The sequence below is a fragment of the Oryctolagus cuniculus genome, chromosome 2, assembly GCF_964237555.1.
Source record: "Oryctolagus cuniculus chromosome 2, mOryCun1.1, whole genome shotgun sequence".
Lineage (NCBI taxonomy): Eukaryota > Metazoa > Chordata > Mammalia > Lagomorpha > Leporidae > Oryctolagus > Oryctolagus cuniculus.
This window is the reverse complement of record NC_091433.1, coordinates 156,216,869-156,241,802: the sequence shown is the minus strand read 5'-3', so window position 1 is coordinate 156,241,802 and position 24,934 is coordinate 156,216,869. Positions and strand designations below refer to the sequence as shown.

Below are 24,934 nucleotides of genomic sequence, written 5' to 3'. Positions count from 1 at the left end.
TTCTCCTCTCCTCTCTATTCCTCTTGCTTTCCTTCCCCCCTCTCCTTGTCTTTTCCGCTGACATTCAGTGGCACCTGTCCTGAGCCAGCCTTGGGCTGGGTGCTGTGTGCTTGATGCCCCCTGCCCACCCACTCAGTGTGCCCCAGGGTCCTGAGTTTGCATGGTCTTTTCCTGTCACCCATAGCACTCCTTCTCTGCAGGCTTTTGCTGTGACCGAGCCGCGGGTCGGAGCACCCTGGGAAATAAAATGAAGCCCTCGCCAAGGTTCCCGCTGTGGCCATGCCTTGGCTGTCGTACGTGTCCTGCCAGGAGCCAGAGTTCTCGTGCTTCCTCAAAACATCACATTTTTCATAAAATGATGACAACCAGTCTTTCTGGGCTTCTCGTTAGTGGTCTCGGGAGCCCTATTAGCCTATTCCAGCCCTGGGTTCTTCCTGGCTGCCGCTGGGCTTCAGATTCAAACCCACATTCAGCTCACAAGGCCCCTTTGAGCTGTAAACCTTCTAACATCCCCAGGGCCTGAAGCCACTCAGGTGTCTTTGAGCTGTAAACCTTCTAACATCCCCGGGGCCTGAAGCCACTCAGGTGTCGCAGCAGACATGGCAAATTGAACAGCTCCCTGGGGGTGCTCCCCCCACCCCAGTGATGGAAGAATGTACTCAGGGCCATCACTCCCAGGAGGAGGAGGAGGGTGTGGGTGTCTGGGCTAAGGGTCTGCCAGCACTGTGTCTTGGGGGGTCTCCTTATGCTGTGTGTACAGAAAAGTGGAATAACCTACTGCCCAATGAAAGCAATGCTGAGCTGCAGGTCAAGACGGCCAGGGACAAGTCAGGAAGTCGGCTGAGTAGCTAAGACAGATACCCACAACCCACGTTGGATGCCTGGGTCCAGTTCCCGCTCCAGCTCCTGACTCTGCCTTCCATTAAAGCAGACCCTGGGTGGCAGGCAGTGATGCCCCCAGTAATCGGGTTCCTGCTACCCACAGGAGCGTCCCTGCTCGTGGCTGCAGCCTCGGCTCAGTCCTGGCCATTGTGGGCATTTGGGCAGTGATCCAACACATGGGTGTTCTCTGTCTCTCAAATACATAAAACAAAAATTATTTTTAGAATAAGAAGGCTCCTGGGAGAGCTGTAAGCCGTGCAGGGAAGTGTGGTGTAGGTGCGACGAGGGAGCGAGGGTTTGTCCACTGTAGCACAGCGGGGCAGACGTAGGGGGATGGACGGGTACTTCCCGGTGCTGTCAGTCACAGGTGTCACTTGTGAGACCGTGAATTGGGAGTGGCACAGGGAAGAATACTACAGGGAGCACAGGAAGGGCTCAGAGACCTGAGCGACGTCTCCAGCGAGTCCAACAAGGGACCACAGTTACTGCCCCCTGCCCCAGACTAGGCCTGGGGCAGATGTGCCCCCGTTCTGAGGTCCTCCGATCCCAGGGTCCTAGAAGAAGCCCTGCAGCCTTTGGTGTCTGCAGGTCTGGGCTCCTTGCCTTCTCGCAGGTCCCACCTGGTGGGCGCAGCTTCTCCTACATCTCTGGCTCTGCAGACAGCACAGGATGGGCGCTAACGCTGCACTCCTCCACCCAGCTACCTGCGGCCCAAACTCATGGTCGGGGAGGCAGGGGGCAGCCTCTGTGCAGGACGGGGGCCTCCCCCTTGCTACCCCCCCCCAAGGAGTGAGCCTGCAGCAGCGGCTTGTCATTGTCACTGTGTGAAGAGCCTCACAGCTTCCCTTGCACCTCTGGAGGAAGTGCTAATGAGGAGAGCGCAGTGGGGAAGGGTTGTGCCTGCCCGCGGCTACAACAGTTTGTTCATTGGGCTGGTTGGGACCAAGGAGCTTACACAAGGAGCACACCTTGCAGAGGGCAAGACACTCCTGGAAAAGGAAGGAACATACCCACCGTCATGGCAGTCAGCCCACAGAAAGTGCCTGGGGCAAGCACTCCTAAAGCAAAGACTCCCAGAGATGCCTGACCCCAGAGGTCAAGCGTCGTGTTGGGGGCCACACATGCATACAGGCAGAGCTGTGCCTCTCCTACAGCTGAGACACCCCAGGAGGACACGGAGCAGGCCCAGGCCCCCAGCACAACTTCCTACTTTTGCACCATAGTGCAAAGCAAAGCCACTCCTCCCATTTGTTTCCCGGGGAGGGTGGGGATGCAGTAACTCCTTCAGCCTGCCCAGGAAGGCACTCACTGGACTGAAGTGAGTCGGGGGCAGATCCAGCCTTGGGCTCAGGCCTTTCCCCAGGAGCAGTGAGAAGAGTTTTCTTGTCTAGAATGATCCCTGGAATACAAGGCACACACCATCCCCCTGACCCCCATCTTCTAGAATTGTCCCTTCCTATGGCCAGCTCTGGGCTCTGTGGTCCTCCACATTGCAGGCAGGGCCAGGCCAAGACAGAAGGCAACAGCCACCAACGCTTGTCCAGGCCCTACCGCTTGCACCTGCAACTCCAGGCCCCAAGACAGCAAGGCCGCCGGGAAGAAGAAAGACTGGAGGAGCTGCCTCTAAACAGACAAGGGAAGGAGCCAGGGAGACAAAGCAGCTAAAGGCAGTGCCCGAGCAGTGCTCAGAAGGGCAGCCTGAGGCCAGGGACTGCGGCAGGTCAGGGCTTGATGAGCCACTGGCGCAGTGTCGCTGAGGGGTCGAGGTGCATGAGTCAGCTGTGTCACCATGATGATGCCGCTGCGACACCTAAACAAGCAGGAAAGGTTTCTCTGGAGGTGCACAGTCCAGCCCAGGCAGGCGCCATCGGCCTGGGCTCTGATGATGGCCTCCTGAGATGGCACAGAGCTTTGGGGGACAGAGGGAGTGCCCGCAGTGGACAGACCACGTGGTGGCTAGGAAGCAGAGAGAACACTTGTGCCCCTCTCGGGCTTTTAGCCAACCCTCTCAGTAGACTGCCTCCGAGGGCACGCCCCCAGTGACCGGGGAGGCCTCCCACTCAGCACACCTCCCAACTGGGCCAAGTTCCAGTCTCCTAGTACCATTAACTTGTGACTTTGGGCACCAAGCCTTTAACACATGGGCCTTCCAGGAGGGGGGGCGGGAACGATCATCCAGGTTGGTAACAAAACCTTAGCACATGGCGAGGCTGGAGCCTGAGATCCACCAGGTGGGGAGGCTGGGGAGGTGGGGATGGGGAGACAGAGACACAGGGGGGCAGCTCCAAGAGAAATATCTGGAGAACGCAGAGCAGCTTCCGTGGGACTTAGGGGAAAACTCACCCCACAGGCACCAGCTACACTGCCCAGAACACTTTTCACACAACCTACTTGACTGCTCATTTTATGAAAATGAGTTCCTATCAGGGCTGATAATACTCAGAGGCAGGCTCAGAGGGCCAGAGCAGGTGCAGGCCAAGGGGCTCGGACACTCTTGGTTACAACAGGAAGTGGGATCTAAGCCCCCAGCAGGGCAGGCAATGATGCCCTCTCAGCAGAACGGATGCAAAACTTCTGAGTGGCGTGGGCCACGCCACACACGCGGGCCCTGCTCGCCTTTCCATTCTCACCGACGACCGCTTCCTCCTGACTTTTCACCCTGCGCTCCACACGGTTCCTCTAGCACTGGCCGCTCCCCCACACCTCGGGGACTCTGCACTTTCTCTCTCCCTTTAGCCTGGAGCGCCTTCCCTAGCTCAATTACCAATACCCGGGAAACCTCCTGTGACCCTCCCCCGTGTTTCCCGGTGTCTTCCGTCAGCACCAGACCGGCCTTTACCACGTGCTCTGCTTATCTGTGACTGCAAGGACAGGACCAGGTAACACTCTTGCCTGTAGCTCAGCTCCCAGTACTCTGACCACTGGCCTTCAGAAATGGTCACTGAGCAACTCAGTTCCAAGATCAAAACGGCCTGCACAGAAGATGCCCTCCAGGGAGGCTTCCAGCCCACAGAGACCTTGCTTCCTCCAAGAACTTCCCCAGACACCAGCTGACCCGAGAGGACACCTGGGCCTGTGTTGTGGCCCAGCAGGCCAAGCTGCCGCTTACAAAGCTGGCATCTCACATAGGAGCGCCAGTGGGAGTCCCGGCTGCTCTGCTTCGATCGAGCTCCCTGCTAATGTGCCTGGGAAAGCAGCAGAGGAGGGCCTGAGGACTTGAGTCTCTGCCACCCATGTGGGAGACCTGGAGGGAGTTCCTGGCCCAGCCCTGGATGTTGTGGGCATTTGGGGAGTGAACCAGCAAATAAGAGATTTCCCTCACTTTCTCTCTTCTGCAGTCTCTTGACTTTGCATGGTGTTTATTTGCTATTCAATGTCTTCCTAAGTAAGAAAAACTGAAAATGTTAACTGACTAGCATGAATGCTACCATTCTTTTTTATATAGCACAATGCCCATATGCTGATGACAGAAATGGCATCATCTGAGTTTCTCGGCTTCTCTAAGAGGATGCCTCCAGCTGGCTGGGAGAGAGGAGCCCGAGTGCACCCAGCCATGCACTGGCCACTAGGCACGGGGATACTCTGTGGCATCAAGTCTCATGCCTGTTGCATTCCCCTGCCCATCAGCTGCCTGGCCTAAGCCCCAACGGCTGGGCCGGGATCAGAGGATAGTGGGGCACTGGCTACTGCACAGCACACAGGGGGCTCTCGGGGTCTTTAAATCTCCACTCCAGGATGTGATCAGATCTGGCAGGAAACAGTCTCACCCTCCCTGAGTTGCCTACTGAATGTGCCATGTAGTGGCCAGCCTGGGTAGGGACGGCCACCATTATGGCTGGCCCTCAGACTCTTGGGGCGCACACACACACACACACACACCCTGTGACCCTCCCCTGCCAGAGGCACAGGGTGTGATGTTCACCAGGTGAGACAAGGGAGGACTGGGCCTCAGGGCTCCCAGGAGCTGGCAAGCAAGGGCTTCAGGCGTCACTACCACACAGGAGCCCAGATCCAACCTCTTGATGCGTGCATGCTCCAATGTCCCATCCGGGCTTCACTTCCAAAACACACGCCCAAAAGTAAAGTCAGGACTTGCAAGGCAGTGGCTACCGAGCATTAAACTCCAAGTAATGGGCCCTTCTGCGCATGCACCCCTGTGTGATTGCCCTGGCCCCACATCCATGAGGTTGGCCCTGTATACATGAGGAAGACCTCTGCTCCTCAAGAAACCACATACGTGTAGGTGCTTAAGTGAGACCCAACCCATCCCATGCATATTAAAGAAGCCGAGAGCACCCGGAACCGCAGGCCAAGACTGCCCCTCCCATGCCACCCACAAAGGCCAGGCTGACAACGGGCGGCCTCAGTCCCTTCATCTCAGACTGCAGGTTGGACCACAAGCCGCGGCACGGACGGGTAAACCGGCATCCGATTCCTGAGCGTGCATTTGAGCTTTATTCCAAAGTTCACACTAGATAATGTTCCAAGAGCATCTCCTAACGGAAGACAGGACAACATCAGAGTGTCAAAGAGGATGACACTTGACCTTCACCTTAGATAAAGAACTTCCTGTTGGCGTTGGCTCCGAACAAGGCCGTGCGTATTTCTGGCATCTGTTCCTGGGCTGACAGATCCAGCCGACTCTCCAGGGTATTGGACACCTTTATTCTCTGGTCGCTGCTGTAAACCTCCACGCCTCCAGCTGCGCTCGCGGCCAGGTGGGCCTCTTGATCCAGGTGAACCTCCACAGGTTTTTGGCAGACCATCACGTACTGGGAGACGGCTTTCTGCACTGCAGCCTGCACCAGCAGCACGTCCTGGGGCCTGCAGCGCACGATCACCACGGGCTCCAGCAGGCGGAGCAGGGCTTGCAGCGTGAGCTTATCCAGAAGCCCCTGGTAGACCTGCGGGTCCTCCACAAGCCTGCCAAGTCTCAGCTTCGCATCACTGAGCAATTCTGAGATGAGGTCATCCCGGGCTCTCAGGACCCTCAGCCTGGCCTGATTCCTCAGGGTGGACACCTGGATTTTCTTCTGCTGCTCTATCTGCCTCTCCTTCTTCTCGTAGTACTCCATGATCTTCAGCCTCTGGGTCTGCACGAGGCGTCCTTTCTCGATGTTGAACTCTTCCTCGGCCTTGGCGTCTATTTCCTCTGACTTCTCGTTGGCTTCCTGCTCGATGAAAGCCATCATGTGCTTAATCTGCTTCTGCACATCAGTGTCACTCAGGGCCATGGCCGTCCTGCAGAGGAGGTGGAGCGAGAGCTGGTGCGCCTCTGCTCCCTTCCAGTTAGGGCAGAGTTTCAGCAGTGTCTCCAGATTCTACTTCCTCAGCTGTGGGTGCACAAGAGGGAGAAAGAGAAAATCAGAGCCCATGGGCGGGAGTCCCGAGGACCACCTAGACACCCCTCGTTTCGCAGGGGCTCAGAGAGGGAACGCAACTGTCCAAGGCCATAGAAGAACAGAGGTTGGAAGCCGGGTCTCCAGCGTTCCCTCCCTGCCACACTCACACTCACACCATCTCTTTTGTCCTCAAATGAGACGGTTAGGGCCAACCTGATCCTGGCAGTGGTAGCCTAAGAATCATGTAGCAAGCCAGAAAGATGGCAATACCAAATCAACCTGTAAATGAAAAGTATAGACACATTTTGAGGCTAGAGGACTGGGAGAGTCATTAAAAACAAAACAAAACAAAAGCTGTGGCCAGACAGGCTGTCTGGAGGTGGAAGAGTTTCAGGAGCTTGCACATTGCGTAAAGAGGTAGAGTACTGCTAGGCAGGTCATGGAGCCTTGCAGAGAGCTGGGAAGTAGGAGAGGCTGACAGCAGTCTTTTCACTGAAGTGGTTTTGAAACCTTAACATAATACATCTCAATCACCAGTGGAGCCTTTAAAACCCACCCACCCCCACCTAGTCAATCAGAATCTCTACAATAAGGTCTAAGATTCAGAATCTTAAAGAGGCTCCCTGGAATGCTCAATGAGCTCAGGAAAATGATGCATGGATAAAATGACAACAACCATAAGGAGGGAGAATATACAAAAGAGCCCAGGGCCTGCCTTTGGTCCAGCGGGTAAGTCATCAGCTGGGATGCCCATCCATATCATAGTGACTGCTCCAAGTCCTGGCTCCTCCACTTCCGATCCAACCTCCTGCAATGCATAGCCTGGGATGCAGCTATGATGGCTCAAGAACTTGGGTTCCCACCACCCATGTAAGAGACCCAGATTGAGTTCTGGGCTCCTGGATTCAGCCTGGGCCAGCCTCGGCTGTTGCAGGCATTTGCGGAATGAACCAGTAAATGGAAAACCCATTCTGGCTGTCTGTCTGTCTCTCTCTCTCATTCTTTTTATCTTTCAAGTAAAAACTTTGAATATGAAAATGAACCAAATTTTGGAGCTGAAGAATATAATACCTGAATGGATATTAACAGCAGACTTGATCAGGCAGCAGAAGTTATCAATGACCCTGAAGACAGGTCATTAGAAATTATCCAAAGGAGGAAAAAAAGTGTGAAAAAGAGTGGAGAAAAGGCAAAGGACACACAGAACATCATCAAGTAGACCATTATATGCATAATCCGAGACTCCGAGGGAGGAAAGAGAAAAAGGTCACTTTCAGGGAATTATTGGCCACAATCCCCCCAAATCTGGGAGGGAAAGTGTGTGATACACTGCATTAACAGAATGAGGACTGAAAGTCAGATCCATAGATGCAGAAAGGCACTTGACAAACTCAACACTCTTTCATGACAAAAAAAAAAAACAAAACAAAAAAAAAAACTAAGGCTAGAAACTATCTGAACATAATAAAGGCCATATATGGAAATTCCATAACTAACATCTTATTCAATGGAAAAAACTGGAAGGTTTTCCTTTAAGATCAGGAAGAAAGCTAGAATTCTCACTCTCGCCACTTTTATTCAATGTAATATTGATGTCCTAGGTAGAGCAAACAAGCAAGAAAGGAATTTACATGACATTCAAAATAATAAAAGCATAATGATTTTTTTTGCAAATTACATGATATAGAGAACCCTAAAGATTCCACCAAAAAGACTTGCTAGGAATAATAAGCAAATCCAGCCAAGTTCTACATTACAAAATCAATATGTAAAACTTCATTATGTTTTTTAAAAGGTTTATTTATTTATTTGAAAGGCAAAGTTAAAGAGAGAGAGAGAGAGAGAAAGAGATTTTCCATCTACTGATTCACTCCCAAAATGGCAACAATGGCCAGGGCTGGCCCAGGCCCAAGCCAGGAGCCAGGAACTCCATTTGGGTTTCCCGTGTTGGTGGCAAGGGCCCAAGCACTTGGGCCATCCTCCACTGCTTCCCCAAGCACATTAGCAGGGAGCTGGATTGGAAGCAGAGCAGCCAGGACTTGAACCAGCACTAAATGGGAGCATGTGTTGTGGGTGGTGGCTTTATCTGCTATACTGCAACGCCAGCTCCAGTTATGCTTCCATACATTCATAGCTAACTTAAAAAGAAATCAAGAAACAATCCCATTTACAGTAGTATCAAGAAGAATAAAATACTTGGGAACAGATTTAATCCAGATAGTGAAAACTTATATTTTGAGAACCAGAAAACATTCCTGAAAGAAATTAAAGACATAAATGAATGGAAAGACATTCCCCACTCATAGACTGGAAGACAATATTGTTAAAACGTCCATATTAGCAAAAAAGGGTCTACAGATTCATTGTAATCTCTATCAAAATTCCAATGATATTTTTGGCAGAAATAGGGAGAAAATCCTAAAATTTATATAAGACCACAAAAAGAACCCCAAATAGCCACAACAACCTTGAGAAAGAACAACAAAGCTAGAGAGTATCCACTTTCTATTTCAAAACATATTACAAAGGTTAAGTAATCAAAACAACGTGACTAGCATAAAGACAGACAGACCGACCGATGGAACAGAATGAAATGCCCAGAACTAACGCACACATGGACAACCAAATGATTTCAGCAAGACTGCCAAGACAACACAATGGTGAATGGATAACTCTTTAACAAATGACGTTAGAGAACTCAGTAATTGTATGCAAAAGAATGAAATTGAGCTGTTATCCTATATAGACACAAAAATCAATTCTTAAATTCTTAGACACAAAACCTGAATGCCATGAAAGTCCTAAAAGAAAATGTAGGGGGAAAGCTTTCATAACGTTGGTCTTGGCAATGAGTTCTTGGATATTACAGCAAAAGCGCAAACAAGAGAAAGCAAAAATAGGCAACTGGGATAGCATCAAATTAAGAAGCTTCAGTGGAGGCAAGCAAGACACACAGTGAAGGGGTTATCTGTGGGATGGGAGAAAGTGCCTGCAAGCCATATACATGATAAGAGGTTACTATCCAAGGATGTAAGGAACTCCTATAATGCAATGGAACAGCAGACAAAAACCAACAATAACCTGATCAGGAAAATGGGCGAAGGCCCTGAGCGGACATTTTTCCGAAGAAGACACACCAGTGGCCAGCAGGTGCATGGGAAGATGCTCAGCATCTCTACTTGCCGGGGAAATACCAGTCAAAACCACAGTGAGATATCACCTCACTTCTGTTTGGATCGTCATTATTCAGGTAAAGCCGCTGCCTGTGATGCCAGCATCCCATATGGATGCTGGTTTGAATCCCGGCTGCTCCACTTCTGATCCAGCTCTCTGCTATGACCTGGGAAAGCAGTAGAAGATGGCTCAAGTGCTTGGGCCCCTGCACCCGCGTGGAAGACCCAGAAGAAGCTCCTGGCTCCTGGCTTTGGATGGACCCAGCTCCTGCCATTGTGGCCATCTGGGGAGTGAACCAGTGGATGGAAGACCTCTCTCTCTCTCTCTCTCTCTCTCTCTCTCTCTCTCTCTTTCTCTGTTTCTGCCTCTCTGTAACTCTGCCTTTCAAATAAATAATAAATCTTTTTAAAAAGAATGAAATACCAGTGACTCAGCAATCCCACTTCTGGGTATTTATCCAAAAGAACTGAAAACAAAATCTCGAAGAGATATTTATGCACCTATACTCATCGCACCATTATTCACAATTGCCAACGGATGAAAACAACCTAACAGTTCACTGATGGATGACTAGAAAATACATAGTGTGTACATACGAGGGAGTGTGATTCAGCCTTCAGTAAGAAGAAAATTCTGTCACATGTTACAATGTGGGTGTACCTTGGGAACATCATGCTAAGGGAAATAAGCCAGTCATAGACAAATACTGCAAGAGCACCCTTGCACAAGTTGTCAAACTCATAGCAACAGCAAATGCAAAGATGGTTGCTAGTGGCCAGGCATGGGGGAGTGAGTAGCTGCTGTGCAGTGGGTACAGAGCTCCAGGCACACGGGATGAGAGCGTGCCAGTGATCAAAGTGCGTACAGCTAGTGACACTGTACTTACTGTATGCCTAAAAAGGTGATGAGAAGGGAGATTTGGTGTCATATGTATTTATCACAAAAAAAAAGAGGGAAAAGGATCCTGTCCCAGAATGATGTACTAGTATCACACTCTGAGCGTGGTAGAGAAACAAGCCAGGATTGTGACGAAGACCAAAGCTCTTGGGTTTCACCTAACAGCTGCTGCTGGAAGTTAATAAGAACATCATTTAGCCTGTTCCTTCCCCATTATTTTAGGAGGTACTTGGGGGGAAAAAAGCTACAATTATGTCAATATATTAAAATACTCTCTGCTCCTAAATAAGACAAGTCAATGAGATGGTGGAGTGGGGATGTCCCCAAGGCTCCTCCGTAACTCTGCTGATCACTCTCCTTCTGTGAAAGCAGAGGGGACAAGACGCAGCATGTGCTGGGTTATGTGTGTAGAGGAGAAAACACACCAGACAGACCCTTACCGGCCCCCAGCCTCCAGCCCGCCTTGGCTCTGGCGCCGGGAGTCTGCAACAGAATGTGGAACTTGGAGCACGCACTGGAACCTGGCACTGTTGCCTCCTTCTTTGTGCAGACGACCCTCACAGTCCGACCAGGCGGCTTAAATCCACGGCCAGGCTGTCGCTGGGGGAGGCTGGCCAAGTCTGCCAAGAAGAGGCCAACAGGGACTTTCTTGGCACCTGGGCCATGGCTGGGGGCTCTCCTTGCACGCCCAGAATCTTAATGAATTTGGCACATGGTGGACTTCAGGTCGGGGGTGGGCTTGCCTTAATAGATATGTGTGTGCACCCAGACAGCTGGTTTATTGATTTACTAATGAAAAATACAGCTGTCGTGTTGGTATGTCGTGGTCTCTGTTTTTTGAATTTGGATGGTGCAGGGAGCCAAATCCTATGGTTGTATGATGAGAAACAAACACAAGCAAAATTCACCAGGTGGATAAGGTGGATACCCACCCCAGGCACTCCATCGAAGAGAGAGGGCACCTCTCTGTGTCCATAACAGGCGTTAAGGGGGCGTGGTCTCCTGCCATGGAGCTGGAAGTCACGTGCTGGTTCTGCACTGACCATTTGTAGGCCCCTTTTCCTCATTTACATAATGGAGATAATGCGTCCACATCACGGGATTATTGTGCAGATGAAGTGGGAGAGGTGAGCGGTTAGCACAATGCTGGGCACATAGTTCGTCTTCCCACCTGGGGTTGGCCTTACCATCATTACTGTGCCTTCTATCACCTCTTCTCTGCTCTGGTCTCGTTCCTTGTGCAGAGATCTGATTTCCACTCACTAAAGTGGGAACACATCCCAAGCTTGCTTCCTGTGTAAAACTTGGAGCTCAAGGGACCCACCCTCCTAACACTCCATAGCACCTTTGCCCACGTCCTTGGTGATGGGAGTAGGATGGAATCGTCTCGCAGCCCACCCTCACCCCTGTCCCACCCTCTGCAGTGCCCCCTCTCTGCACCCCCACTAAGCAGTTAGTACAGGGACTAAAGGCAGCTGCTGGGCGGGGCGGGATTCAGATCAAGGACTGAGCAAGCAAGTGTCTCTGCAGGCTCACGGCTGGCTGTGTAGTGTGTCTGGCAGATGTAACTCCCGGTCTGTCTGGGATGGTGATTACAAGCCCACATAAGCCTGTGGCTCGAGCAAAACAACACAGCAAACCCAGAAATGTGAAACACACATGTCTGCCCTTGCCTGAGGGCTCAGATCCTCGCACTCCACAGAGGCAGGCGTGTGCTCTGAGCCACGTCCACCCTGCCTGAGTTGGGGCTGGGGGCAGCAGGGACAGCTGTCCGAGCCAGAGCCCCACCCCCACAGCTACTCAGTACCATCAGCTCTCTTCATAGTCCCGCCCCCCACCAACACATCAGCCAAGTCCTGTTTAGCATCTTTAGTTCCATTTCTTTGCTCAGCTAAAACGCTTGGCTCTGCTTGCCTGCACAAACTAAACCCCACCCGCATGTCAGGCTTCGCTAAAGTCCTACTGCGTCCTTGGCCCCTACGCGCCTCCTCACTCTTCCCCCAAACAACCACAGCATGGTCTGTCTTCCGGGTACAGTTCAGAGCTGGATTCAGTGCCATTGCTTCTTCCAGCTGTTTTGCTTGCTCCAGCAAAGTCCTGGGGGGAGTGAGATGTCCACTCCTGAGCAGGGGCTGGGTGTACAGAGGTGCTAGCTAAACACGGATGATTGGATGAAGGATTTGGAGTTGGAGGGAGGACTTTCTTTTAGTTCGCCTTTTTTTGTTATTGAAATATGATACACATTGGATGAAGTACGTGGAACACAAGTATATGGTTTAATGAGGCAAATACCTAAGTCAAGAAAAAGGGCAGTGCCCATGTCTCAACCCAGAGAGCCAGTTGAGACACACTGGGTGTGAGAATAGGGGAGCCGATTGCAGCTGAAGTGAGGACGGCCACCCGGGAGCATGGACTCCAGTGGCTCCTAAATGGCCTGCAAGGGGTTTGCTCTTACAGACAAAACAAGGGTCCAAAGAAGGGGTGACAGCAAGGTGGTGGTTGCAGCTACTTTGGTCTATACGAAATACACAGACAGCTGCTCAGGGACTGCTTCCCTTGTGTTGTACAGTCCCAGGGACAAACCTTGAGGAGCCGGGATAAGTGCTGCTCAAGGCATTTGTCACACCCAGGCATCACCTTGCCGGAAGAATGGTTTGGTTGTGATTAGACACCCTTGGGAGCCTGGTGGACGTGAGTGAGACCTCACCGCTCACGCTGCTCTGAGCCAGCGGTTTTAGGAGCCTGTCTTGTCTAACTTCAAATTCCTTCCTCGCTGGCTTCCCAGGAGCCCTTCCATCTGTCCTTGGGGAAGGAGACATTTCAAGCCTGGTCACTTCACACGCAGGTGCAGGAAGGGCCCCGAGAGGAAGTGTGAGTGGGGAGTGTCCCTGCTGGGGACTGCAGCACCCTTAGCACCGTGGCGAGAGGGGGCGGCAGCAGAGGTGCGGGGCGGGGGGTGGGGGGCGCGAAATGTGCCTCTCAGCCCACAGCCCTACACAGAGGGGTGGGACATGTTCCCCATTGGAGAGAGAGTGAGACAGAGCAGATGGGGAGAACACGTGGACATGGTGGCAGTGAGGCGGAGGAGGATGCGGTGGCCACATCTGCAGACATTGGGGTTCCACTGGAGAAGGCTGCAAAGGTCAGGCTGAGAGCTGGGGCTTTAGGCAAAAGGGCCATCAGAGGCTTCCGAGCAGGGTTGTAAACTGACCAAACCCTGGTTTAGAACCAGTAGTACAGAGGTGGCAGAAGCAGGGAAGTCCAGCCATAAACCAGATGCCAGAGAGAGACTGGACGTGGATGAGGGCTGGCACCAGAGGCATCGGGAATGGAGGAGGAGATGTGGCACAAGACCCAGGTTCTGGTCCTCGCAGGGCAGAGCAGCCGGCCGGGGTGAAGGTATGTGTGCTGTGCTCCCCCAGGAACTAGCCTGCGGTGCTGGAGAAAGCCAGAGCCAGAGAGTTCCTGTGGTCCGCACAGAAAAGGAGACCCCCAGGGAGAAGATCAGAGGCCCTGGGAAGCTTCATCTCTGCTTCCGTTGCCAACAGCAAGGGGCCACACACAGTTTTAGTCCAAGAACTCCACCCTGGAAGCTAAGCGGCTTTGGGGCTTTGGTCTGGGCTGGAGAAAGCAAAGGCCACAGGGGCAGGCATGCGATCTCCAGGAGAGAGCTAGGCAGGGAAAGACACATCGCTCCAAAAATAACGTCCACGAAGTGTCGCAGCTTCTCCTTCCACATCCACAGGGAGGCTGCTTCAAAGCAGGGGTGTTCTCCCCAACAGCAACACACTTCCTACTCGCAGAGTTAAGTTTCCAGGGGAATTTCCCCCTACTCCCAGAAAGGCCCTTGGGTTCCATCCTTTCTTATCTAAAGGGGCAAACCCCACTCGGGCCCAGGCCATCTCTGCCTTAGAAAAGGTAGACTTGTGGTTTTTCAGAGAAGCTAGAAATCCCATTTAAAAAATAAAGCCCATCTATCATTTTGGTGTATTTGTGTTAAAATACACATGTAAAACATTGCATTGCCTTGAACTCATTTATGTATGTATTTGTGTATGTGTGTATGTATGTATGTATTTGAGAGACAGACAGAAATAGAGAGGGAGAGAGCTCACATATTCTGGTTCTCTGGTTCATTTCCCATATTCTTGCAACTGGCTGGGGCTGGAGCAGGCCAAAGCTGGGAGCCAGGACCTCAATCCAGGTCTTCCACGTTGGAGGGGAGGGAACCAAATGACTTGAACCATTACCTGCTACCTCCCAGGGTGCACATTATCAGAAAGCTAGCATTGGAAGCAGAGGCCAGGACTGAAACCCGGGTGCTCCAACACGGGATGCAATAGTCCCAACTGGCATTTTAACCAGTAGGCCAAACACCTGCTCCCAAATCTTGCCATTTCAACCATCTGCATGTGCCCAGCTCTGCAGCATTAAGTGTATTCATTCTGCTCTGGCAATCTCCAGAACTTTCTCATCTTCCTAAATGGAAACCCTGCCCACTCTCCCCAGACCCCAGCTCTCAGCCACAATCATTCTATTTTCTGTCTCTAGGAATTTGACTAATCTAGCATCTCACGCAACTGGAACCATGCAATATTTGTCCTTTTAGAGTTAGAAACGTGCCAGGGGATTCCAATTCAACCCCATCAAGGTAGCATGTACAACGCCATCTCACTAGTCAAAGTGATCAGTTTCAGTTCCCAATTGATCATAATGAAACGATTGAGAGTCAAAGGGATCACATAAACAAGACTAGTGTCTGCTAATACTAACTGAATTAACTGAAAGAATGATCCAACATGGGAAGCAGGATACACAGCAGACTCATAGAATGGCAGATGTCCTAAACAGCACTCTGGCCTCAGACTCAGCCCTTAAAGCATTCAGATCTGGCTGAAGAGCCCATGGGAGTATTTCAGGCAATTGAAAGCCAAGACACTCTGGCAAAAAAAGAAAAAAAAAAAACCCTAAATGAAAGATCTCTGTTGAGTGAGATCCCAGTGGAAAGAACGGACCATCAAAGAAGGAGGTACCTTTCTCTGAAGGGAGGAGGGAACTTCCACTTTGACTATGAACTTGTCTAAATAAGATTGGAGTTGGCGAACTCAAAAGGCTTCCATAGCCTTGGCAACCCATGACAAAAGCCTAGGGTGATTACTGATGCCATAAACAAGAGTGTTAATTGTTATGTCAACAACAGGAGTACCTGTGCACTTACTCCCCATGTAGGATCTCTGTCCTTAATGTGTTGTACAATGTAAATTGATGCTATAACTAGTACTCAAACAGTACTTTACACTTTGTGTTTCTGTGTGGGTGCAAACTGTTGAAATCTTTACTTAATATACACAAATTGATCTGTATATAAAGAGAATTGAAAATGAATCTTGATGTGAATGGGATGGGTGAGGGAGCGGGAGATGGGAGGTTTGCAGGTAGGAGGGAAGTTATGGGGGGGGGTAAAAGCCATTGTAATCTAAAAGCTGTACTTTGGAAATTTATATTTATTAAATAAAAGTTTAAAAAATGTCCTTTTTTCACTGGCTTATTTCACTCAGCATAATGTCTTCAAGGTTTGCCCATGTCACAGCATGTCCTAGAACTTCCTTCTTTTCTATAGCCGAATGGCATTCCCCTGTATAAATACACCACATTTAAAAAAATCCACTCATCCAACAGGAAAGATTTATCTAGGCTGTTTTCCACCTTTTGGTGAAAAATGTTGCCAGAACAGGGGTGTACAAATATCTGTTGAAATGCCTGCTTGCGGGCCAGTGTTATAGCCTAGCAGGTAAAGCTGCAGCCTGCGACACAGCATCTCATAGGGGCGCTGGTTCGTGTCCTGGCTGCTCCACTTCTGATCCAGCTCCCTGCTGATGGCCTGGGAAAAGCAGCAGGAGATGGCCCAAGTGTTTGGGCACCATACCCATGTGGGAGACCTGCAGGAAGCTCCTGGCTTTAGCCTGGTCCAGCCCTGGCCATTGCAGCCATCTGGGAAGTGAATCAGCAAACAAGATCTCTTTCTCTACCTCTCTTTCTCCCTTTCTCTCTGTAACTCTGACTTTTAAATAAATAAAACAAGGCAGAGTGGATAGTGAGAGAGAGAGAGAGACAGAGAGAAAGGTCTTCCTTTTGCCATTGGTTCACCCTCCAATGGCCGCCACGGCTGGCGCACCGCGCTGATCCTAAGGCAGGAGCCAGGTGCTTCTCCTGGTCTCCCACGGGGCGCAGGGCCCAAGCACTTGGGTCATCCTCCACTGCCTTCCCGGGCCACAGCAGAGAGCTGGCCTGGAAGAGGGGCAACCAGGACAGAATCCGGCACCCCGACCGGGACTAGAACCCGGTGTGCTGGCGCCACAAGGCGGAGGATTAGCCTAGTGAGCCACGGCGCCGGCCTAAAACAAGTCTTTAAAAGAAACAGGAAAAGCCTTTAGGGAACATTCCCAGGAATGGAAGTGCTGGACCACATGTGCTGTGGTCTGAGTATTGGTGTCCCCCATGAAGTTCATATGTTGAAACTGAACCCCCTTCTCCATAGCACTAAGATGTGAGGTGGTGAGGTTATTAGGGCAGAGCCCTCACGAATGGGATCAGTGCCCTCTAGGTTAAGTTCAGAACAGTCTGTTTGCCCCTCCCTGGAAGGCATCCTCCATGGGGAACAGGCCATCGCCACACGCTGAGCTCGGGGTGGGGAGGGGGAACAGGCCATCGCCACACGCTGAGCTCCTCGATACCTTGATCGTGGACTTCCAGTCTACAAAGCTGCGAGACCCCGGGCCAGGGTCTTTTGTTGTAGCAGCCTGAATGGCTAGGACAATCATGCTTTGAGCCCCTCCATGCCATTCTGCACAGCAGGTGCCCTATTTTACTGTCACATCAGCAGTGCCCAGGTTTTCCAGTTATCTCCACACCCTTGCCGATGCTTGCTATTTCCTGGCTGTTCGTTGTTCGTTTTCGGCTTTGGTTATAGGCATGCTAATGAGTATGATGTGGTATGTCACTGCTGTTTTGGTTGGTCCTGGCAATCACATGCTTATCGGCCATTCACATGTCTTCCTTGTTCAGTGTCTACACAGGCACTTTGCCCATGTTGAAATCAGACTGATTGTTTGCCGTTGAGCGGTGGGGGTTCCTTATCTTTCTGTGATCCTGAGCACTTGCTCCAGCTTCCAGCCAGGTTACTTAGCAAACAGCCCTGTGAAATTATTCTGCAGCAGCAGACACGAAGCCTAATGGAACAGGAAATCTAGAATTCATTCCAGTAGTAAGACTAAGTATGGCTTGGTCAACCTTTTTTTGGTTATAGGTATACGCTTATACACATGCATATAAGGATATCTCAAAGAATTCATAGAAAATGTTTATTTTGATGCAAACATTCTGAAATCCATGCATAGTTTTTCATAATGTCCCTCCTCTGTATGATATTCATACGTGGTTTACAGTAAAAAATGCACTTGCTGCTGTGATTCGCAGCACAAAACATTGGAAAAATCACTGCCCTACGAGTTAGCTGGAAACACCCTCCTTAGGGAGCAGTTAAGCCGCCATCTATCTTTTAATATTTTTATTTATTTATTTGACAGGTAGAGTTACAGACAGAGAGAGAGACAGAGAGAAAGATCTTCCATCTGCTGGTACACTCCCCAGATGGCCACAATGGCCGGCGCTGCGCCGATCCGAAGCCAGGAGCCAGGTGCTTCCTTCTGGTCTCCCATGTGGTTGCAGGGCCCAAGGTCTTGGGCCATCCTCCACTGCCTTCCCGGGCCACAGCAGAGAGCTGGACTGGAAGAGGAGCAACCAGGACTAGAACCCGGTGCCCATATGGATGCCGGCGCTGCAGGCAGAGGATTAACCAAGTGAGCCACGACGCCGGGCCCCTATCTTTTTTTCTTTTACGATTTATTTATTTGAAAAAGCAGAGTGATAAAGAGGAAACGATGGAGCAATATATCTTCCATCCACTGGTTCCCTCCCCCAGTGACCACAATTGCTAGAGGTGGTCCAGGCCAAAGCCAGGAGCCTGGAACTCTAACCAAGTGTCCCATGTAGGTGGTAGTAGTCTGAAGACTTGGGCCATCTCCCATTGCTTAATCAGGTGCATTAGCAGGGAGCTGGATCAGAAGTAGAGCAGTGAGGACTCAAACCGGTCCCCACAAGGGATGCCAGTGTTGCAGGCAGTGGTTTAATCTGCTGCGCCATAATGCCAGCCCCAAAGCAACCATCTATGGTGACTTAATAATAATGGATGGTTTTATGCACCCACTCAATCCACTCACCAAAGTATTTGCCTCAAAACCAGGCATCCTCTAAGATGGGGAAGGGGTGGGGAAGAGCGTTCTGAGAATCTGGCTGCATGGTGCATAAGCAGTGGATATGGTGAACAGTTACTGAGCACTGTGCTGGGTGGATGGGAGGAGCACTCATAGATGAAATTAGTGCCTTTATAAAAGGGTTCAGAGAGTGAGGTTGACTTATCTCGTTTGCCTTTCTACTACATGAAAACAGCGTTCATTTCTTCCCTTCCAGAGGACACAGAGCAGCCCCACCAGACACAGAACTGCCAGACCTCTGACCTTAGGCTTGAGACAGTCGAACTGTGAGAAGGAAATTTCTATTATTTTTAAATTCTCCAGTCTGAGGCATTTTGTTGTCATAGCAGAAACAAACCAAGATAACCTTCAAATGATGCTACACCACTTAACGCATAATGTAAGGGTTTCACAAGAATATACTTCTATTTCTGTTTTTCTATCCTGTGTTATTGTTGTTCTAAATTTTACCTCTACATGTGTTTTAAGCCAGGCAATATATGGCTATTATTTTTGCTTTAAATGGTTAATTATCTTCTATGGAAATTTTTAATAGGAGAGAAATGTCTCCTGTTTATCCGTATATTTACCGTCTCTGGTTCTTTTCATTTCTTTGCATAGATCCAAGTTTCCATCTGCTGTCATGATCTTTCTACCGCCAGAATTTCCTTTAAAGTTTCTTGTAGAGTAGCTCTTCTTTAAGCCTTTGTTGTCTGAAGAAAACGCACACACACTTATTTTAACCTTCAATTCTGAAGGGTAATTTTTGCTAGCTATAGAATTCTAGGTTAGCAATGCTTTTTCTTTCTCTAATCACGTACTGTAAAGATGCTATTCCATTAAGTTCTAGCTTGCATTGTTGTTGAGAAATCAGCAATTATTTCTATCTTTGTACCCCTGTATATGTTGTATCTCTTCCAGATTTTGCCCCCCCCCCCATTTGTTACTGCTTTAGGGATTTAATTATAAAGCGCCTTTCTTGATGTGGCTTGCTTGTGTTCATTCTGCTTTGAGTTTGCCGAGCTCCTTGCGTCTGTGAGTTAGTAATTTTCATTAAGTTTGGAACATTTTTGGCTATTATGTCCTCAAGTCATTATCCCAGTCCCTATCTAGGGCTCTAACTGTATGTTTTGAATCATTTGATACGGTCTTATAGGTCATTGAGGTTTTGTGTTCCGTTCTCTGTGTGTATGTGTTTTGTTTTCAGTAGTTGCTATTGCTAAGTCTTCAGTGTCAAAGATATTTCCTTCTACAATGACCAATCTGCTGTTATGCTCAGATAGTGAACTATTCATTTCAGGTGTTGTATTTCTAAACGGCAGAAGTTCCATGTGGTTCTTTTTTTGTATCTTTCATTTCCTTCTTCACTGTATTCATGTGTTACGACTTGTGTGTATTTTAAATGCCCTTTTAAGTCCTTGTCTGCAAATTTCATTACCTTCTTCATTTCTGAGTTTCTGTCGATTACTTTTTTTTGTTACATTTCCCTCCCTATTTGCATGTCCAGTAATTCTCACATTCTGAATTCTACATGTTGAATGGTATCGTCCTTTAAAGAGGCTGAAATTTGTTTGGCTGGCAGTTACGACAATAGTGGATGAAATTTTTTTTTTTGAGGCTTATTTCGCAGCCATGTTGCGGGGATGTCTAGAGTTAACCCTGCTCTGGGGCTAATTTAGCTCTTCTTTTAAGGGGGATTCCATTGAATTCTCTGGACATTCGAGCAGAGCACTTCACTCTGGCCAGTTGAGACTCCACATCTCCCAGTCCTATGAGCCCTGGGACTCCATCAGCTCCCAGCTCCCTGGACGTTCTTTGCCTTGCATTGTGGAGTTTCACCCTAAGCATATGCAACTTAGAACTGTGCAACGGACTCAGAGGAATCCCAGGGGCCATTTTTGCTGCTATATGCCCCCCACCCCCGACACTCTGACTTGAAGTTCTCCCCAGCTAGCTCCTGTACTCGACAAGACCATCCTTCTCTGCTTGGGCTCACGGCGCCAGCACTCAGGAACTAGTACCAGCAGAAAGAGTAGAAGGAGGGATTAGCTCTTTTTCCCCTTCTTTCATTCCTGTGCTATGTGCTGTCCTATATCTGAAAACAGTGGCTTTGCATATTTTATGCAACGTTTGAGTTGCCTACATTAGAAAGGTAAATCTAGTATCGTTACTTGGCATGGTAGAAGTGGAAATCTTGACTCTCTATATGAAGCACATACAATACCGGGCTCTGCTTCTGCAACCCTTCTCAGGAGGCTGGGCTGCAAGCCAGAGAATCCATCTATGGCTGATTCAACAGGCATTGTAAAGGAATCACGAGTAGCCCACTGGATTGTGGGACGGCTAGAGTAGCTGTTCAAGACAGGAACAGTGCCCATCTGCCTCAGGAGCTACTCTGATGAGAAAACCACTCTGGCACTATTACTGTCACCCAACTGCAGTCAAGCCACGTGTACAGTGGTCACTTCTACACTTGACCTTAGCCAAAAGGCCGAGACAGGGGTCACTTTTTAACTAGGAACTCCGTTTTACCACCATCATCACGGCCACCTGCCCCGCTGTGCCTCTTCTCGCATTAAGAACTGAACTGTATCCCCACCACTGAAGCTGTGACTTGCAGGAGGCTGCCCTGCATTGATGTCTAGCTTCACTAGCTCTCAGGTCTGACAAGGAAGGCCAGAGTCCGTAACTTCCAGCTGCTTTAAAGGATACTCTTGGCCAGCGCTGCGGCTCACTAGGCTAATCCTCCGCCTGTGGCGCCGGCACCCAAGGTTCTAGTCCCGATTAGGGCACTGGATTCTGTCCCGGTTGCTCCTCTTCCAGTCCAGCTCTCTGCTGTGGCCCAGGAGTGCAGTGGAGGATGGCCCAAGTGCTTGGGCCCTGCACCCGCATGGAAGACCAGGAGGAAGCACCTGGCTCCTGGCTTTGGATCGGTGCAGCACGCCGGCCGTAGTGGCCATTTAGGGGGTGAACCAACAGAAAGGAAAACCTTTCTCTCTGTCTCTCTCTCTCTAACTCTGCCTGTCAAAAAAATAATAATAAATAAATAAATAAATAAAGGATACTCTTATCTTCTCACCAAGACTTAGAGGGTAGGAAAGCTCTCCAGCCTCAGAACATGGCTCTTACACACAGGAGCCAGCCCATCTTCCCCAGAGGAGCACCTGCCCCAGAGAGTGTTGGGTGGTCCTCTGGCACGCTTAGTACAGCTGCACTGAGTACCATCACTAATGTCAGTTCTGGAAGAGGCAGCCTCGTCCCGGCTCCTTTGGAGCTTAGGGAGGAAGCGGTCCATGCACTTCCTCTAAGGAAGTGGCCTCTCCACAGCTGAGCAATGGGTGGCAATGCCAGGGGTCACGATGGCTGGTCTTCTCCTGACGTCCACTGCAGCAGAAGACAGTGAGAAAGGAAGATGTGAAAATAGTGTTTAGGGTGCTTGAGCCAAAATCCTCAGAAGCTGGGGCATGCTTAGGAGTTTCTGGTGGGCAATGACCAGAAAAACGGATCTAGATACATTCTAACTGGAAATGAAAACCAATGAAGCCAATCTCACTGGCTCTGTCATTCTGATCATCAGGGACCACTGACCTTCAAGAAATGGCTGCGATGTTTACACCATTAATACCTTAGTCCAAAACCCTTGTACAGTGCAGCGTCCACGACGTCTGAGCCCTGAGAGAGGACGATGCAAGCAGGCAGCTGGCGGTGTTCGCAGTGGGAAGAGACGGAAGGAAGGGAAGGCACAGGCATGGTGCTATGAAGGCAGGCAAGGGGCAGTCAGAGAGGCTCTGGGAGCAAGGAGCCTGCATCTGAAGACGCCAGGCATGCGGGTGAGAAAAGCAAAGAGGAGTAGGCAGGCCCAGAGCAGAAGGATGCCAATCATCTTAGCCGCCTTCTAGAAGGAGCTTCAGGGAGGGAGCAGAGGTCAGGAGATAGGGTTCAGAGTGAGCAGGACCCCTGGGCTGAAAACCAACTGACAGAGATGTGTAATGAACCTTGGATGTCTCCTGGATCTTCCTCACCTCCCCCTCTGCCCGCCACCCCTCTTTCTCATCTCCCTCTCTCCTAAAGTTCTTTCTTTCCAGGGTCGTGTGGGGGAGGCTGTGGATCTCTGGTGAGTATTACAAGGATATAATGGGTAGATCTGCCACCCTCTGTGCAGAAGTCATACAACCTAGTTTGGAGGGGGGCCAATCAGGATGGTCCCAACCCATTGTCACAGTGATGGGATAGATAGCAGAGACAGGCCTAAGGTAACAGCCACTTGACATCATGCTGGCCACCACGATGGGCTCAGGGCTGAATTAAGTAGTGTATGGGCCAGATTTCTCGTCCCATAGTACCCTGGGCCCTAGTCTATGGTGCACAGAACGCCCAGCCTGGGTGGGGTCCTGAGTTTACCTTCTCATGGCTTTCAGCTGGAGGGCTGTGGCTGCACCACATGGCTCCCAATTAAAAACAAGCAAGGTCCCCACACCACTCAGCCTGCTCTCTGCCCACCCTCTTCCCCCCGCCCCCCCCCCCAGCCCAACCCCTACAGGGATCTAACTTTGCCAGGCATTCCTGTCTTACTCCTGGTAGCTTCCTAAGGTGCAGGCCCAGGCCACGGCTCCCGCAGCGCCCTCCTCAGCACGCCCAGAGCTGCGGAGGAACGGCGCCACTGCATTCCAGAAGCCTGGGCAGGGTTCTCCAGCACAATGCTGAACACCCTGGATGGTGATCGGCCGCTCACACATCGGTTCCTGTCCTCCTTCCCTGGCTCCGGGGACCCTGGCCTGCCAGCTCTTTGCCCCTGCCCAGGAATGAAGCCGGGCAGATAGTGGCTTTCAATCGATGCTTGTTAAATGAAATACTGAAAGGGAACAATGAGGAGGAAGGAGGCGGTAGAGGGAAAAAGAGAAGAAGGCTAAGTAGCAAGTTCCCCGTTCTGGCACAGGCCTGGGTCTGCTTCGGCATCTGCGGTTACAACAAAAGGAAAAAAAGCAAGCAGAAAGCCTCGGAGATACTTAGAAAGGAAGCTGCTTCCTGCCCTTGCACTCCCGACTTCTGAGAACTGCCTTTTCCCATTTGAGGTGTTCATTTCTTTGCCCATGGGAAAGTGAGGCTGCTGTTGGGATGCTTCCAGCGTTCATGGGCCCGGGTGGGGGCACCCCAGGTCGCCTCCTCTCCCCATCCCACAGTCATACTGGGTTGTCACCCCCACACCGGGGGGAGGGGCTGGCAGTCTGGCTGTGTGGCATTTCTGTGGTCCAGAGGAACGAGGTTGCTGTCACCAGTGAAGTCACCCTGCATGATTCATCCCGCACACGGCCTGAGCTGATATTCCCAGAGCGGCTCCTGGAACTTCCAGAACTGGGAGGCCCTGCCCAACGAGCAAACATTTACAGCTGAGCAGTCTGAGGCCCTGAGAAAGGAAGAGCCACATCCCGGGCAACGCTGCTAAGCCGGGTGGAGCTGCGGCCAAATGCAGCCCTCCGGGACAGAGCGCCCTGCCCCAGGCCCTAACCTCTCGTGACCCACCCCACCTTTCAGAACAGGAGTCAAGGCCCATGCTTCGAGGACACGGCGCCGCAGGCCAATAAAGGGGCAGGTCCCCTTCTCTTCCCCTCTAGGAAGAGTGGAGAAGGCCTTGACCCTGACCCGACTCCTGCCTCCCTCGATGGGTCGTTCAGAACATACAGAGTACCTTCCAGACTCACTGTCCCATCTAAAGCCGCAGTGCAAACGCTCACACGCAAATGCAACGGGCAGGTCTGGTCCGATGCTCCGTGTCCGTGTCAATCGACAGGGAACTACCAGAGATCCTGGAAGTCTTCCTGGGAGAGAGGCAGTCTGAGCCGCTGAGGCCTGGGAAGCAAGGGCTGGGGGCCTAACAGTGGGATTTCCCAAAGTCGTGCACCGCAGGACGTGGGCTGCTGAGTGGCCGGAAGCCTTCGGATGCCCACTTGGCCGCTCCGGGCGGGCGTCGGTTCATTCGCCGGCCCCACAGACCTCCAGGCTGCCTCTCACCCTAGCGTTTTCCGCGCACAACCGACGAAAGGCAACGTTTCTCCCAGGTCAGCAAGATGGAGGTGCGCGCGCGGCGGCCGCGTGGAGGGCAGGCCTGACCCGCAGTGCGGTGTGGGCCAGACAGAGGGGCAGAAGCCGCCGCCCCGACGGCAGGCCGGGTCCTGGAGCGCAGGGCGGGGCGCTTCTCCGGGACCACAACCCAGTCCGTTCCTTGAAGGGCCGCTCGGGACGGAGAATGGCGCCTCCAGGGGGAGCACAGGTACTGGGGCCAGAGCCAGCGGGCCTCCCTCTCCTGGCTGGTTGGGGGCGCGTCAGGGG

The 24,934-nt window shown here is 51.0% G+C and overlaps 1 protein-coding gene across 6 annotated transcripts; it reads right to left on the bottom strand.

The window, feature by feature from the left end:
* Window positions 1–5,309: 5,309 nt before the first annotated feature.
* Window positions 5,310–24,736, bottom strand: ATP6V1E2 (ATPase H+ transporting V1 subunit E2). 6 transcript variants are annotated; one of them, XM_051842950.2, is made up of 2 exons: window positions 24,599–24,736; window positions 5,310–6,215 (listed from the first exon to the last, which is right to left on the bottom strand). In XM_051842950.2, the coding sequence occupies exon 2, from the start codon at window positions 6,114–6,116 to the stop codon at window positions 5,436–5,438; it is 681 nt and encodes a 226-aa protein (XP_051698910.1). In that variant the 5' UTR covers window positions 6,117–6,215; window positions 24,599–24,736; the 3' UTR covers window positions 5,310–5,435. The 6 variants fall into 6 exon arrangements, with proteins under 6 accessions (XP_051698910.1, XP_051698913.1, XP_008252672.1 ...); XM_051842953.2 differs by having other exon boundaries at window positions 24,617–24,668; XM_008254450.4 differs by lacking the exon at window positions 24,599–24,736 and adding an exon at window positions 24,340–24,475.
* Between the last annotated feature and the right edge of the window lie 198 nt (window positions 24,737–24,934).